Source organism: Genypterus blacodes, unplaced genomic scaffold (assembly GCF_046128005.1).
Source record: "Genypterus blacodes isolate CSIRO-AG114 ecotype Tasmania unplaced genomic scaffold, CSIRO-AGI_Gbla_v1 ptg000003l_1, whole genome shotgun sequence".
NCBI lineage: Eukaryota > Metazoa > Chordata > Actinopteri > Ophidiiformes > Ophidiidae > Genypterus > Genypterus blacodes.
In genome coordinates, this window is record NW_027466817.1 from 9,556,692 (window position 1) to 9,571,839 (window position 15,148).

Consider the following 15,148-nt stretch of genomic DNA (forward strand, 5'->3'; position numbering starts at 1 on the left):
CCTTTAGTGACACTGCTCAATTTAATTAATTTTGAGACAAAAATCGTGGTATTTGTAGAGAAATTTGAAATATTACGAGAATAGCGGCGCAATATCTCGAGAAAAAGGAAATTAATGAAGTTGTTTCATAGTTAACAGCCGAACACTGGCACAGTAGCCGTGTTAATGTAATGTTACTTACAATAATCTAGTCACTAGATTAGGTTCCATCAACAAGGTTCGCTGATATTAAAAACAGGTGTTTGTACACAGTGGTACGTGTGTGTGTGTGTGTATGCATGTTCCTTGTATACCTGTATAGCTTGTTTATAATATCAGCGAACCTTGTTGATCTCTGTGCGCGCGCGGAATAGGGGATGCGTAATTTGAATAACACTAATTTTCATATGCAAACAAAATCATCTGTGGTTTGGTCACTGTCTTGAACGAGCCTAAAAAAGTTCAGACTCTACTTTATTTTCCATTTATTAAATCTTCGAAAATCGAAATCAAATATTTGACACCTTCGCCGTGTCCCGTGTGTTTTTGGGGGGGAGGAGGGGGTTCCCACTTGGGACGTGATGGTGCGGGGATTTCCGCCGCTCCGCCTCTCCGACTGGGCGGAGAGTCGAGTACGTGAACGCAGGAGAGCCACACTCAGACTCATACTAAGTCTCAGGCTCAGTCCACGCATGTCGCAGGCACGAGCACACACGAGCCCGGCGTGTTCAGAAAGAGGAAGAGAGCAGAAGAAGTGAGAGAACGAGAGACGTTTAGACGAAGAAGAAGTGCGAAACGTTCACGGACTGTACGTCATTTCTATACTCTGTGTGACTTTCAAGATTTGACGCATGCGATGAGAGACATGAACGCTTTCAACGGTACCGCCGGTAAGTTGTTGCTCCATGTTTCACTCTGTAATGTGTGTGTTGGTGTGCATTGGAAAGGTGACATCACTGCCCGGCATGTGATTCGGCTTAGTAGAGGGGCCAACACCCATTTTTTTCAGCATGAAGCCACAGCCATGGTGTTGTTACTGTGTGTGTTTACCGCTTGTTCTCTGTCTGTCCCGCAGCCGTGGAGCTCACGGAGCTGGGTGAGTCCCCTCAGTTTTACACCCATGTGTCTGTTCATGTGTGTGTGCTGTCATTCTACTGTGAACTCGGGTGACTGCGAGATGAAGAAGTAGAAGTTGTTACTCGTGTGTCTACTTCTGCTTCCTCCACTCGTGTCCCGTTGTGTGATAGTTCATGTATAAGCCCGTACAGTCGTCATCACTTCTTCACCCTGAGGTAAACAACAACACATGTACCTGCCACACACGCACACACACGCACACACACGCACACACACACACACACACACACACACACACACACACACACACACACACACACACACACACACACACACGCCCACACACACTTTAATAATCCTAAAGGGAAATGATTTGTTACAGATGCAGAAGACAAAACACTCACACCCTAATACAAGACCAGTAAACAATATGAACAGATTAAATTAATGTGCAGAATGACATCGTCGGGTAAAAGTAGCAACAGCTGTATTGTACCTGTTGTGTTGAAGCTGGAGCAGCATGTATATTTACAGTAATACAATTAAAAGTTATTGTTAATAGCAATAAGAAATGTGTTGATTAATTAAGCTAACCATAGCTACGGTACTTAATCTCCATGCTGCATGTTATGTACAGGTGAAACTATCCTGGGCACAGATATAGCCTGTCTGTTTGTCTGTTTGTGTCTGAAACTTGCAATTCTAGACATTAATCATCAACCTTGAGTCGTATAAATTTACCCTCTGAGACAGTTTGTGGTCATCTTTCAGACATAATCGAGGAATTGATCACAGAGGACCGAGAGCGTCCGGCTGCCTCGCTGCCCGGTCCTCCGCCTCCTCCTGCCGAGCTCCTCTGCCAGCAGATAAGCCTCAACCAGAACCACACCATGCTCAGGCCCAGCCCGTCAGGCCCAGCACAGCCTGTGCTGGTAGCACGAGGGACGGCGACCCAGGTGAGTGAGTGAGCGAGCAGGCGGCATAGGTGCATGCTGGGAGGAGTAGCTTCCTCTCTCTGCCTTCACTGTGGCTAATAGAGCTGCATAATGCTAGTAAACAGCTGAATAATGCTTTTAGTTACTCTGACATCAAACTATTCTTAATTGTTTATGTTACAGCAAGCAACTACATTTCTACATCTTCACTGTGATTCTTCCACATTTATCAGTGCAGTCCTTTAAAAAAAAAAGTATTATATGTGAGGCTGACTGTCAGAATGAGCTGCATAGAACAAGAATGATGTCACTGTTGAAGCATCTGAGAGGTTAAATTAAAGCTGGTTAATAATCAGCTTCTGTGGTGTTCGCTCCCCCTGTGGACGTAAAGAGAAGTGACGCTCATGGTGGCGTTTGTTCCTCACCGAGCGGCTGTGTGTGTGGCCTGCAGATTCCCTGGTGGTTTGTTGTCAGGCTGTTGGGCTCTTACCGTAAAGCACGTGGTTTACAGAGAGCAGCCCTCTGATAAGACGAGCGGCACCGGGAGCAAACTCAAACTGCTCTATCAGCCGCTCGACTCATCCCTGCCACGTCTGCTGCAGGGTTTGATGTGGAAAAACACATTTGTTAAATAGCAAAGTTGTGAGTATGTTGCCCTTCTGGTGACGCATTCTGCATGCCAGGGACTTGTTTGAGGAGGAGGAGTGGTTGGAAGAGGAGTGGCTGTAGGCTCTGTAATCTGACTCCTACTTTCAGTTTGCCTTCCTTTCTGTTTACAAGCCAAACCCACCGGGGTGAAAGGTCACATTCTTCACCTCACGCGGCTCCTCCAGTCGTTGGACCAGTGTTGTGGAGTTGAGCTCACTTCCTGTTTCCTGTTCTTCGGGGCTCAGACAGGCTTTTGTTTAGCAGCTCTCCTGGCTAACGGGTATGCCCAGGCCGAGGCGCTCCAGCACATGACGACACACACTCGCGCCCGGACGGGGGAAGTCTGAAACGTGAGCTCATACAGAGGAGACACTCAGAGCTCTCCAGCTGCCGTTTCATGAGCTCAGGAGTCGACTTCTTTTGTCCTGCTCTGTTGTCTGAAGGTTTGCCAACTTATTGTTGATCCGATCTGTTTCCTTTTGGCATACGCTGACAGTTAGACTCTGTTGTTTTGTGAGGTGTACGTTTAGTTAGAGACCTAATTGGACAGAAGTTGTGAAGATAGAGAGCCTTGAGGCGGTGAAATAGCAGCACAGAGTTGCTCAGCAGGCTGACAGAGTGAGTGGGGAACGGAAGAGCTGGTGAGCTGCGGCGACAGCAGCAAAACACAAGAGGCGGAGTCAGGCGAGCTCATGGTAAAGTGGGTGTGGGTGCTGGTGTGTTGAGGAATAAACAGTTTCTAGAGTGAGACTGTGGCCATTTTACAAAATGATGAGGATGTTTAGGTAATTTACGTCTGAACTCTGGTTGTTTGTGTGGTTTGTCTCATTGGGTAGATGTTTGTGGGTCTTTGAATGGACCCTCATGGATCCATGAACACGTGTTAGAGCCTCTGAAAGCTCCTCTTCATGAAGCTATTAGTTTAGTTAGATACTAATATGTTCACCTACGACCTTTGACCCTGAAACCTCTGTATGTCTTCATGGATCTCGATCCTCCCCGGTCTCACATCAGTCAGGGTAACTGAGGATAACTTGAAGTAGCTGAGAGAATGTTGAGGAGACACACATGGAGGACAGATACAATGTCTCCAGACTGATACAACTTAGGAGGAACATGATCTAGTTTACTCTTAAAAGAAGGTAACTTACGTTGTTGTGTTATGATTGTTCCCCTCAGCCGCGCTGCTCCTTCCCTCAGCCCGCAAAGCCGCAGTCGTCCTCTTCCACAGATATGGCGTCGGCTCGTCCTTGCCGGGGATCTGGCCCCTCCTCCTCCTCCTCCTCTCAGAGGGGTCGAGGCTCCAAGGGCCACGCCGGCTCGTCCCCGGCTCAGGGCCTGAACAACACAGAGATGCTGGAGCGGTTTCTGGATAACCCCAAGCTGGTGGTGGTGGAGGAGCCCAAGGAGAGAGGGATGAGGTTTCGCTACGAGTGCGAGGGACGATCGGCCGGCAGCATCCTGGGAGCGTCCAGCACGGAGACCAACAAGACTCAGCCGGCCATAGAGGTACAGGAGACTCAGACGGAGACATTTAGGATGAGCTAGGATGAGATTCTTTATTCGGCTGCTGCATGCTTTAAGAGCGACTGAACTGCGTCCACTTTGATCCAGATCAGATAAGTAAACAAACTCAGTATCTTTGGACTTCCTGGGACTGTGACTGAATCTAACAAGACAAACGTGACCTGAAGCAACAACCCGCTTTGACCTGCGGCCTTTGATTGATGTGAAACTTGATACCAACCTTTGAACCCCAACCAGCCGGTCAAGTTTGATCCCAGTCTGATGGACAGTTTGAGTTATTGCTGTGACTGACAGATGCTGCTGATCACTGCAGGCTGTAATGCAAATATGACTCACCTGATTTACGCCTGAATCAACCTCAGACTCTGAGTGAATTTGTCCCTCCGGTAGTTTAACACACACCTCTGCGCTTTGACCCCCTGTGGTGACTGACGCGTCAGGGTGGAGTCTGAAGGATGTGGGTTGTAAGACTCATCCAGAAAGTCCCCACAAATCCAAACATTAGCAACGTTCAACATGGCGGTTTAACACCCTAACCCACAATGTCACAAACACCCTGACACACACACCCTGTGACACGATGAAGAACACACTGCGCAGGTGCAGGGACTGTGAGCTGCACATGTCCTCGTTTAACCTCACTCTGTGTGTGTGTGTGTGTGTGTGTGTGTGTTTGTTTGTGTGTGTGTGTGTGTGTGTGTGTGTGGTTCAATCAGTTTATCAAATCAAAGTCTACAAATAAAATAACCAAGATCAAATAATAATTTCCGTATGGAAATGATATCAATAGAGACGACAGAGAAATGAATGTCGAATAAAAATCATGGAAAATAAAACAGGATCAATTAAATATTATTTAAAATGAATACACAAAAAAAATAGAAATTAAGTCAAACATGTAATCAATAGCAAATAAAAATCTCATTTTATTTTAAGCTTAATTTACGGAGCATAAAATGTTCTTTTCATTTTTCAGTGGCCAGATTGTGTGTGTGTGTTTGTGTGTGTGTTATCCCTGTATGCTGTTACTGATGCCTCCTCTTGCTTCCTTGTCACCCTTCCTCCTCCTCTCCTTGTCCAGATTCAGGGTCCCATCGATCGCATCAAGAAGGTCCAGGTCACCTCCTCCCTGGTGACCAAAGACTATCCCTACCGGCCGCACCCGCACTGCCTCGTGGGTAAAGACTGCCCCGACGGATCGGGAATCTGCTTGGTTACACTGAACCCTCACAGCAACCGACACCACAGGTGGTTGTTAAATAAAGAGGATGATGATGTCTTTGCACGTTTTTCTTTTAAATATTAATAGCGTCGTGTTTGTGTTTGTATCTTTACCCGTCTCACCATGTAGCTTCTCTAACCTTGGCATCCAGTGTGTGAGGAGGAAAGAGCTGGACGCTTCACTGCAGAAGAGGCGGAGCCAAAACATCGACCCCTTCCGCAGTAAGAGAGAGAGAGAGTTACTCTGTTTATAAACTGAGATGAGGAGTAAGTGAGGCAGGATGAAGACGGAGTGGCTGCTGACAGGAAAGTCATCAGGTGTCTCTTTGTTGTGTCTTTGTCCCTCAGCCGGTCACTCAAAGGGCATCGAGGACATGGACATGAACGTGGTGCGTCTATGTTTCCAGTGTGAGCTGGAGTGGGACGACGGCAAGAAGGAGTGCCTGGGCCCCGTGGTGTCCAACCCCATCTACGACAAGAGTAAGAGCGTGCGCACACAAACACACACACACACATGCAGACTGCAGCGATCTCACAGTTGGTGGTCTCTTGTGTTCTCCAGAGGCCACGACCACGTCTCAGCTGAAGATCAGCAGTCTGAACCTGAACAGGGGTCCGTGCAACGGCAAGACGGAGATCTACATGTTGTGTGACAAAGTACAGAAAGGTGAAGAATAGCCGCCATTGTGCTTAGAACCATTAGGATGCTGTGATGGAGGGAACAAAAATTTAATTCATCCTTTACTCAGGCTCAGCTTAGTCCAGGCCAATGTAAGACGATGGAGTAAAACGTGACTTTGTACATTCTGGATCTGCAGACGACATCGAGATCATCTTCAGACGGGGTTCGTGGAAGGCCAACGGGGAGTTCGCCCAGACCGACGTGCACCGACAGATCGCCATCGTGTTCAAGACTCCGCCCTACCAGGACCAGGACATCGCAGAGGAGGTGGAGGTACGGGTCGTCCTGCGTCGCCTCTCGGACCAGATGGAGAGCGAGGCCATCACCTTCACCTACCTGCCCTGCAACCCAGGTAAGACGCCCCCCACACACACACACACACACACACATACACACACACACACACACACACACACACACACACACACACACACACACACACACACACACACACACTCACACAGGCTAACGTGACGTGTGGAAGATGATTTCACACTGTAAACATTTAAACTGCTCCTATTTCAGATCCGTACGAGGTGAAGAGGAAGAGGAAGATAAAGACGGACATCAGCTTCAGAGACAAACCGTGTTTGGCAGGTGAGGCTCGACCTTCATCATACTCTTCCTCTACTCTCTGCCTTCATTGTTTACTTTTTACAAACAAATAAAGTCCTTAATGGATTTTTTGTCTCGGGGGTTGGAGATGCTCACGTCACTTCTGGACCCAAAGCTTCCACCGTCTCAGCAGTTTAGATTAATTTATGATTTTAACAACTTAATTTGCTAATATGTGTGTTTAATCTCAACCATTTGTGGTGAAGTCTCAGGCTTCCTCTGATCCCCAAACAGGACAAACCCATTTATCTGATCCCTGATTCAGATATTCCAACAGTGGTTTCAGGAAAGGGTCTCAGTTCGCCTTCCTAATTTAAGTGTAAACCTAACGACGTGTGAAGCTAATCACCCTCATATTCCTTCAACCTTCTCCTTTCTCCCGCAGCAGAAACCCCGGCTGCGGCCGAGCTGCCGTCGTCCTCTCAGCCCTTCCACTTCCCGGCAGAGGGAACTCTTCCTCCCGCCCAGCCCGGCGTCTCCTCCGCTTCGGGCAAAATGTTTTACTGCGACCACCAGGACTCTCACCTCAACCAGCTGACCTACGAAGGCCCTGATGAGATGGCCATCTTAAACCAGCTGATGGAAATACCTGAAGTCCGTGACATGCTTTCAGAACAAAGCCTCGTCTCGTCCATGTCCACCGGCTTTGACCAGGGGCCCGACGCCAACGCTACCTTCGCCAACATGGACGTGAACTTTAACCAAAACATTTGGCTGTACAGCCAAGACATGTCGCAGTACCACGACTTACAGTTCAACCAGCTGGTCAACGAGAGTCTAACCCAACAGCCAGACGCTACCGCTCAGGAAAGCCCCGCCCACACAGTCCAGGTGAAGAGGGAGGAGGAGGAGGAGGAGGAGGAGGAGGAGGAGCTATGAGAGTCCGTCCATCACGTAGCAGCTTAACTCTCACTTGAACCGTCAAGGATTCAGAGCCAAAAGTTTATGTTGTTCTGAATCAAGTTGAACCTTTATCTCCGTCTGAAGGCCTCGCTGGTCGAGGCTTTAAAAGCGGAACATTCCTGATTGTTTGTGCTCCCTGAGTCGCTGTGAGCAAACTAAAGCTACATTCACACCCGCACCAAAAGGCCACGATGGACTGGAGGCTTTTCTCCAAAGCGCTTTGCATTGACCTGACATCCACACACACACTGATGGGGCCATGGAGTCAGACCATGCAAGGAGCCAACCGGGACCTCAGGAGCAGTTAGGGGCTTCAGTGTCGTGCTCAACAACACTTCCACTTGCTCGCTTGGAGGATCCCGGAATCGAACCAGTAACGGAAACAAATCATGATTTGTGTGATGGTCGAATCCTGAAGAAAAGTAAATTGTGCTTGTTTGTAATGTTTCCTCGGTTTGCTTGGATTGAAGCCACTGCTAACAGTCGGATGTACATCAGATTTGAAGGAAAACTGTTTTGGGAAACTACAGCCTGGAATGTGAACGTAGCACTTATTGGTTTCATTGTGCTGCTTCTTCTTCTTCTTCTTCTGCTTCTTCTTCTGTCACAGCTCAGTGAAAGGAGACTTCACCTGTCTGGAATTTTTGGGAGATCTGTGGTTTGTGTCTCTGTAGGTTTTATCATTGTATAGATGTTTGTGGCTCTCACAGGTCTGTAGGTCTTTGAATGGACTCGACTGTACAACCTGCAGAGAAACGGCCACAGCGACTTCATTAAAGCTCTTAAACGTGGGAACAGACAGAACCTTCTTCACATAAATGATCTGTCATGCTAAATGACTGTCTGAATCATGTGTTGTCTGATGTATGTGTCGTCTGTATTGTGTACTTTTGGGAAAAAGCCCGACATCCCGTTTGGCTTCTGCGCCGATGTGTGTTTGCACTCTGCTCCTGTGTGGCGACGCTGGCCGGCTTAATGTTTAATCGTACTCGCCTGCAATAGAAACCCGGCCCGGCATTCAGATTGCTGTGCGCCATCGCCTCCCTTTGTCCTGCGGTTTCACTCTGCATCGTTTCCCACGGACAGCTTCGTCTGTCACTCGTCCAAACTCCGCCCACTGCAGCACTGTGTGACATATTTAAACTACAAATAAAATAATTAATCTGCAAAGACGGTTGTCGTGTTCTTACTGGCTTCAGGCAAACTTTACACATCTTCAGGGTCTATGGAGCGATCATACTGCTGAATGCCCAACTTCCTGTTTGGAGGCAGGTTTGAAACAATATCAGAAACGCAGACATGTGAAGAGTTCCACTTCCTCATTTCTTCTACAGTTTACATGAACGTCAACATTTGAAATTGATTAAGTGACGCCATAGAAAGAATAAAAATGCTTGCGTCTGAGCCTTAAAGCTGAGGCTGATTTTTGTCCCGAGCGCCCTGACCCGACTCGTTTGTCTGGCACGTTATTGGACACCGTGCGGGTGCATCATCATTCTCACACCAGCTACTAAGGCCTTTGTTCTGGAAGAGGAGGAGGAGGAGCTTCTTTTCCTCTGCTCGCTGTGTCACACGGGTTATTTATAGCAGAGCACTTCTTTGGAAACGTGTAAAGCCTCATGGGAATTTTTTTTATATTGAGAAAGATTATCTGAGAAGTTCATTCATCCCTTGCGGCTTTCTGATAAATTGGAGATTACATTGTTGCTCAATCATAAAAACTTTTATATTATAAACTACTAAACACGTCTTTTCTTATATAAAGGTAGCAGAGATGTTTGACTGACAGAATAAAGGAGAATAAATTAAACAGCAGGTGCGAAGATAAACGAGGGGGAATCATAATAAATCCGTGAAACCAGAGGAAATTGTGTGTGTGTGTGTCTGTTGCTGTGTTACCTTATCTGCTGTCACGGTGAACACACACAGGAAGCAACGCTAGGACTGCTCTTCTATGGCTTTCATTTCCTACTCTCACACAGAGACACAAACACGTCTAGACATGCCTGTGTTTCAGTTGTAGCTGAGCTGAGTTACTGGTCAGTATTACAGTACAGTAACTATGGACGCCTGGTAAAGAAATCATTCTAAAGTCTTTGCACTTCACCGCAGTGAGAGAAAAGAAATGTCTTAATGTATTTTGGACCCATAGATAAATATTTCAGTTCTGTATTTTTGTATGTTCAAAACACATTCACTCATTTCTCCCCCTGGACGACCTACAGATTAATGATATTTTTGATTTGACTTTCCTTTAAAAGCAACAGATAGCAGATACATGATTTAAGTCAGGGGTCTTCAACGTTTTTCAGGCCAAGGACGCCCAAACTGATGGAGAGATACTATATATATATATTGTATATAATTGTGTTCTATATCAAACTGGGCCTAGTGCCATGTAGAAACACAGCTTCCCTGTTATTGTGCATCCAATTCTAAGCTATTCAGTAACGTGCGGTGAGGTTCGTGGCTGGGGAGGCACTGACTCTTTCAAAATCAGATTTACAAATATATGAATTCAACAGAGAGAAATGCCTCAACCACATCTAGATGATGTGGTTGAATTTGCCCCAAACTTGCAGCAAATGATCCCAGTGCCATGTAGATGATGTGGTTGGAATTCTAGAGGTCTCGCTCTTTCCTTGTCCAAGATAAAGGCCTTTTACAAAACTGACCCATTTGGTCCATGGTTACTATGCAATGCCATAATGATGATACCATTGCAGTCTGGAGTCTGAAATTTTAGCTCTCTCACTCCTTCCAAGTCCAAGATATGGACGTTTTAGGTTTTCTCTAGTTTTACAAAACGATGACCGCGGGGTCAACTTTTTCAGAATTTTGTCAATATTCCCCATTTTGCCCAATGTTGGATTCATGTTAATGTGTATCTAAAGATAAAAAAATATCTAAAAAATATAAAAAATGGTTTTATCTCCCCCCCCCCCCCCCCCCGTGGCTTTGTGGGGAAACCTGAGCGGAGCAGAGTCGTGTGGTGGAACGACAGGTTGCATGTTTCAAACCTCAGAGAGGGAAAGTGATACTCACACACTCACACACTCACATCATCCGCGATGCAGATTATTATCACACCTGGCATCCAAATATGGAGAAATTATTATACTACAGGTTGTGTATGATGTTGGAGTCACGGGCACTAACATGTAAACTTTGTCTAAACACTAATGAATACTAACACAACATGAGCTTCAAGACATGGAACATTCAAACGTTTTTGAAGTTGGCCCATGGTTACACTGATGTTTTGCTTTTGTTCTATCTCTTTCCTTGGCCCGGATACAGGCAGCTCAGGAAATGTAACATTTGGTCCATGGGTACACAGATCATTGTTTTTGTCCACTCTTATACCAATGAATACCAGCACCATTAAACTAAACTCTGGGACAAAAATCTGATCTAACAAACTTGGTTACACATGTGTAATATGTCAAAGACATTAAGACAATAAAGTAGTTTATAGAGCTTTAGACAATCGGAAAACTACACACGTACAGACTCGGTTTGAGATGGATTTGGATCTCACCACAAAAACCCCCAAAAACATCACCAGTGGAAAAGTCGATCATCTGTCAGATCAACGTAATCTGAAAGTAACTAGAGGGCCCATACCACCATCAAGGCTGAGAGACCTCCAATTATGACTCCAACCCTCTATTCAGAAATTGAACAGGGCCCAACACTCCAGGAATCCAGGGTAAGAGCTTTGACATACGGTTCAAAACACAAGAACAGTAAGGACAGCGCGCACACACACACAGACACACACACCCACACCCACACACACACAGTGAGGGGGGCGGGTCAGGAGCAGCTGCAGCCTGGTCTCCATGATCTGTATCACCTTTCCAACGGAAACAGCAGCCGATCAAACAGAGCTGTTGGGAATGATGGGATGGAAAGCCGTGAGGCGTTCAGGGCTGGAGACAGATCTGATTGATGTGAAGCTTGTGGCCTGATTTAATGGAAAATATGAGGTCAAACATAATAGATGTTTAAGCCTCATTTAGCATCAAAGATGAACCAAACACATGTGCCTGCCAACAGAGAAGATTGACTAACTTTGGGAACCTTGCGTGTGTCACAGAACAGCCTGAGCCATGATGGGTATGAGGGTAATTCCACACCACTTCACCCATAGAAGGAGAGAATCTGTTTACAGGTGACAGATTTACATTTTTCAGTTGCTAGGCTACACCACCCACGGGAGTCCCCAGGACCTGTAGGGACTCCACGTCCTACCGTAATAGCAGCAAGTAACCACAGAGCTACCAGTTGCACGCACACACACACACACACACACACACACACAGACAAGTGTGAAAGCGAAACTCCTGCAGAAGCAACGGTTTGTTGTTTTCAAAGTCAACCTCTCTCACCATTGAGCGCCTTATACAAACGTTTACTGAAGCGTGTGAATGTGGATGAGTCACATTGGAGCAGGTACGCCGGGTGTGAGGCCTCTGTTTGTTTTGATGACGGCACTTGGACTCGCTGCCACTCAGGATCTGAGAAAAACGGCAGAGTTTTACAGTTTGCAGTGATAAAAGACAACACACTGTTCAGACTTCACTACATAGAGATATTGTATCCACGCGTATGCTCAGAGTATCAATATACAAAAAACTATTCATGATGGAAGGAACTGGAATATATCAGAGTTATGGCTCTCCTTCCCAAAGGACATGCGACTTGCAAAATGCTGCTGTGCCGTTGCCGTGGACACAAGTAGTTGAATCTAATGTCTGACAGCACAGAAACAACCCTATGACCTTCCCAAGCCGCCATCACTCTCATTTAAACAGTCTTCTGCTCTAAACCATTCAGACTCAAGGAAATAGCTCCATCTAGTGGGCAAAACACCTCAGCAGCGTTATCTGGTAGTTTGCGTTCTGTTTCTAAGTGTGTTAACGTCGATCCTTCCATTTAATATCTCATACACGTCTTTCTTCTTCTTCTTTACATCATGAGGGAACACTGGCCCTGGGTGGAAACATGGTCAAAATAATAAAGGCGTTACAACACACCAAAGATAAGATCTCAACCGACATCACCACAACATCAACGGCCGATGTGTGAAACAATGTTGCTTCTGTTTTTTTCTGCAGTTCAGCACAGAACAGAAATCTGCCAGGAGAGTGGGAACAGAGGAGGAGGACCAAGGTTTAGGAAAGTGGATTCTTTATTCATCAGATTTCCTCTGTAAGGACTTTTGATCACAGCTGGTTGTGGAATATTTACATTTGTGGAGGCCCAAGGTCCTCAAAGGTCCTCAAAGGTCCTTAACCTTGGAGCTCAGGGGACAAGCGGAGACTAAATAAATAAGTGTTAGTCCAGCATGAGGCGGTCGTATGCGTCCATCCCAAAACCCAAACGGGAGCGATTTTCTGGCGTGTGTATGTGTGCCAGGCCGGCCGGACGCAGTTTGACAGTTCAACCTACTTAAGGTTCAGTCGGCCTCTGCTCTGCTCTCCCTCACTCCAGCAGATGAGGCTGCATCAGTTTTTGCACGGTCAGGTCCTGCACCAGCTTCTCCACGTAGGTCTTAAACAAAGGCTCAGGCTCCTATGGGAGAACAGAACCAGAACCAGAACCAGTCAGAACCAGCAGACATCACAATTTCCCAACTCAAACACATACAATTTAACTATAGATAGCGGTTCCCAATATCAGGGATGAGAGTGGACCATGAAGTGATTAGGTTCAGCAAATCTGAGTGTGTGAGGCTACGTGGTTGCTATGGTGTTGCAAGTGGTTCCTAAGGCAGGTTGCTATAGTGATTATGGGTGTATGCTATGATGATTGGTTCTCTTGCTAGGATGTTTTGGGAAGTTAGCAGAGCGGTTGCTAGGGTGTTCTAGGTTGTTGCTTTGGCGTAGAAAAGTTGTTATGGTGTTCTAGATGGTTGCTAGGCTACACGTCTTCAGCTCATTTTGATTCCTTTTAGGTGCTTGACTTGTGTGTGTGTGTGTGTGTGTGTGTGTTACCTTGTGCTCCAGTTGCCTCTGTTTCTCCACAGCCTCCTCCAGATTGAGGCCCACCCACTCTGCCTCCTCCTCAGGAACCTCAAACTGCTGCTCGGGACAACACAACAGTTACAACAACAGACTTACACCCAAACTACACACAAGCAGCTACACACACACACACAGCTACACACGTATTAGGATGTCACCTTGTATTTGTTGTAGACCCTCTCTCTCTTTGCCGGCTCGTTGGGGTAAAGCTCTGAGTCTCTGCGTACCAGGCGGAGTAACATGGCTCTCTTCAGGTCCATCCCCAGTTTGGAGTTCAGGTCTTCCGATGGTGTCTGATATGGGAGGAGGAGGTGGGGAGGGGTCATTAGAGGAAGCACTTACACACACACACACACACACACACACACACACACACACACACACACACACACACACACACACACACACACACACACACACACACACACACACACACACACACACACACACACACACACACACACACGGAAGCTCGACGGTTAATTGTGGTTCCGCTCTTACTTTGAGGATGTAAAAGTCAAACCCGTAGGCGGCGTCGACGAGGTCCAGCGTGCGGAGCGTGACCGTGACAGTGAACCTGTGATCCAGGATCTCACTGTAGAGTTCTCTCTGCAACAATTTAGGTTTCCACACCTTCCTCAGACGAGTGGACAGCTGAGGACATGCATATGACGCTTAGAGGTTTGATAGAAACATTCATTTATAGTAGCAGTAGGAACTTCTATAGATGTTTGTGGCGTGGTCTTATTCCTCCTGGTGACTCACTTTGTCCCCGTTGGCGTATCTGAACCCAGATATCCAGCCCTCTCCTCCCCACAGGCCGCCCTGAGACTCCGGGGGGTAGTAGATGGGGATGGGGACGTCCTGCACCCGCTCCTTGACCCCCGTCTTGGGATTGGCCCTATACTGGACACCCAGGGGCCTCCAGTGGACCGGTGTGGGCTCCTTCAGCTCCAACGACTTGAGGTAGTGTTTGGGCAAGCGAGCGAAGATGCCCTGCTTCAGCTTCAGGGCTTCCCACAGTTTGGGAGGGTATTTGTGCAGCGGCATAGTGAAGCTGAGGACAACCTGAAGGAAGGGTGAGACATGTATGTATGTAGTTACTTTGAAATGAAATAACTGAATGATTTCCTAGTCTTTAAAGTAATACACACCAACACACTGCATATCAAACTGTATCGATTTTACTTCCATGACATCACTGACAACAGACTTCACAACAACCACTGACAACTGCGAGCGTTTCTTTGATAAATATCCGCTTACAAACCTTACTATCCTTACCTTACAACACAAATACTATCACATGTAATTATTACCTTTTTAGCAGGAAAATAAGATCCAGATAAAATAGAAAATAGAGTTTCTGGGGTGGTTTTGCCCCACGTTTCTCCAAAATCAGACGAGCAAGGACATAACACCGGATGCGCTTCACGGGACTTCCGCATTAGGGGACAAATGGGAAAATGCTCGATTGTGATTGGCTTGCATACTGCCTGTCAACTCCTTTCCGTCAAAGCGGAAGTGGG

The 15,148-nt window shown here is 46.7% G+C and overlaps 2 protein-coding genes across 5 annotated transcripts; one reads left to right on the forward strand and one right to left on the reverse strand.

The window, feature by feature from the left end:
- The first annotated feature begins 567 nt into the window (after nt 1-567).
- On the forward strand, nt 568-8,472 carry relb (v-rel avian reticuloendotheliosis viral oncogene homolog B). Of its 4 annotated transcripts, none has more exons than XM_076141224.1 (11): nt 568-869; nt 1,055-1,075; nt 1,828-2,012; nt 3,819-4,148; nt 5,248-5,414; nt 5,518-5,609; nt 5,736-5,867; nt 5,950-6,054; nt 6,206-6,421; nt 6,595-6,666; nt 7,073-8,472. In XM_076141224.1, the coding sequence occupies exons 1-11, from the start codon at nt 836-838 to the stop codon at nt 7,561-7,563; spliced, it is 1,845 nt and encodes a 614-aa protein (XP_075997339.1). In that variant the 5' UTR covers nt 568-835; the 3' UTR covers nt 7,564-8,472. The 4 variants fall into 4 exon arrangements, with proteins under 4 accessions (XP_075997339.1, XP_075997331.1, XP_075997348.1 ...); XM_076141216.1 differs by having other exon boundaries at nt 571-869; nt 7,070-8,472; XM_076141233.1 differs by having other exon boundaries at nt 574-869; nt 1,055-1,271; nt 7,070-8,472.
- Nucleotides 8,473-12,766: 4,294 nt separating this feature from the next.
- mrpl28 (mitochondrial ribosomal protein L28) lies at nt 12,767-15,057 on the reverse strand. Its single transcript, XM_076141252.1, has 6 exons — nt 14,939-15,057; nt 14,385-14,687; nt 14,121-14,273; nt 13,778-13,912; nt 13,590-13,676; nt 12,767-13,167 (listed from the first exon to the last, which is right to left on the reverse strand). The coding sequence occupies exons 2-6, from the start codon at nt 14,667-14,669 to the stop codon at nt 13,078-13,080; spliced, it is 750 nt and encodes a 249-aa protein (XP_075997367.1). The 5' UTR covers nt 14,670-14,687; nt 14,939-15,057; the 3' UTR covers nt 12,767-13,077.
- Between the last annotated feature and the right edge of the window lie 91 nt (nt 15,058-15,148).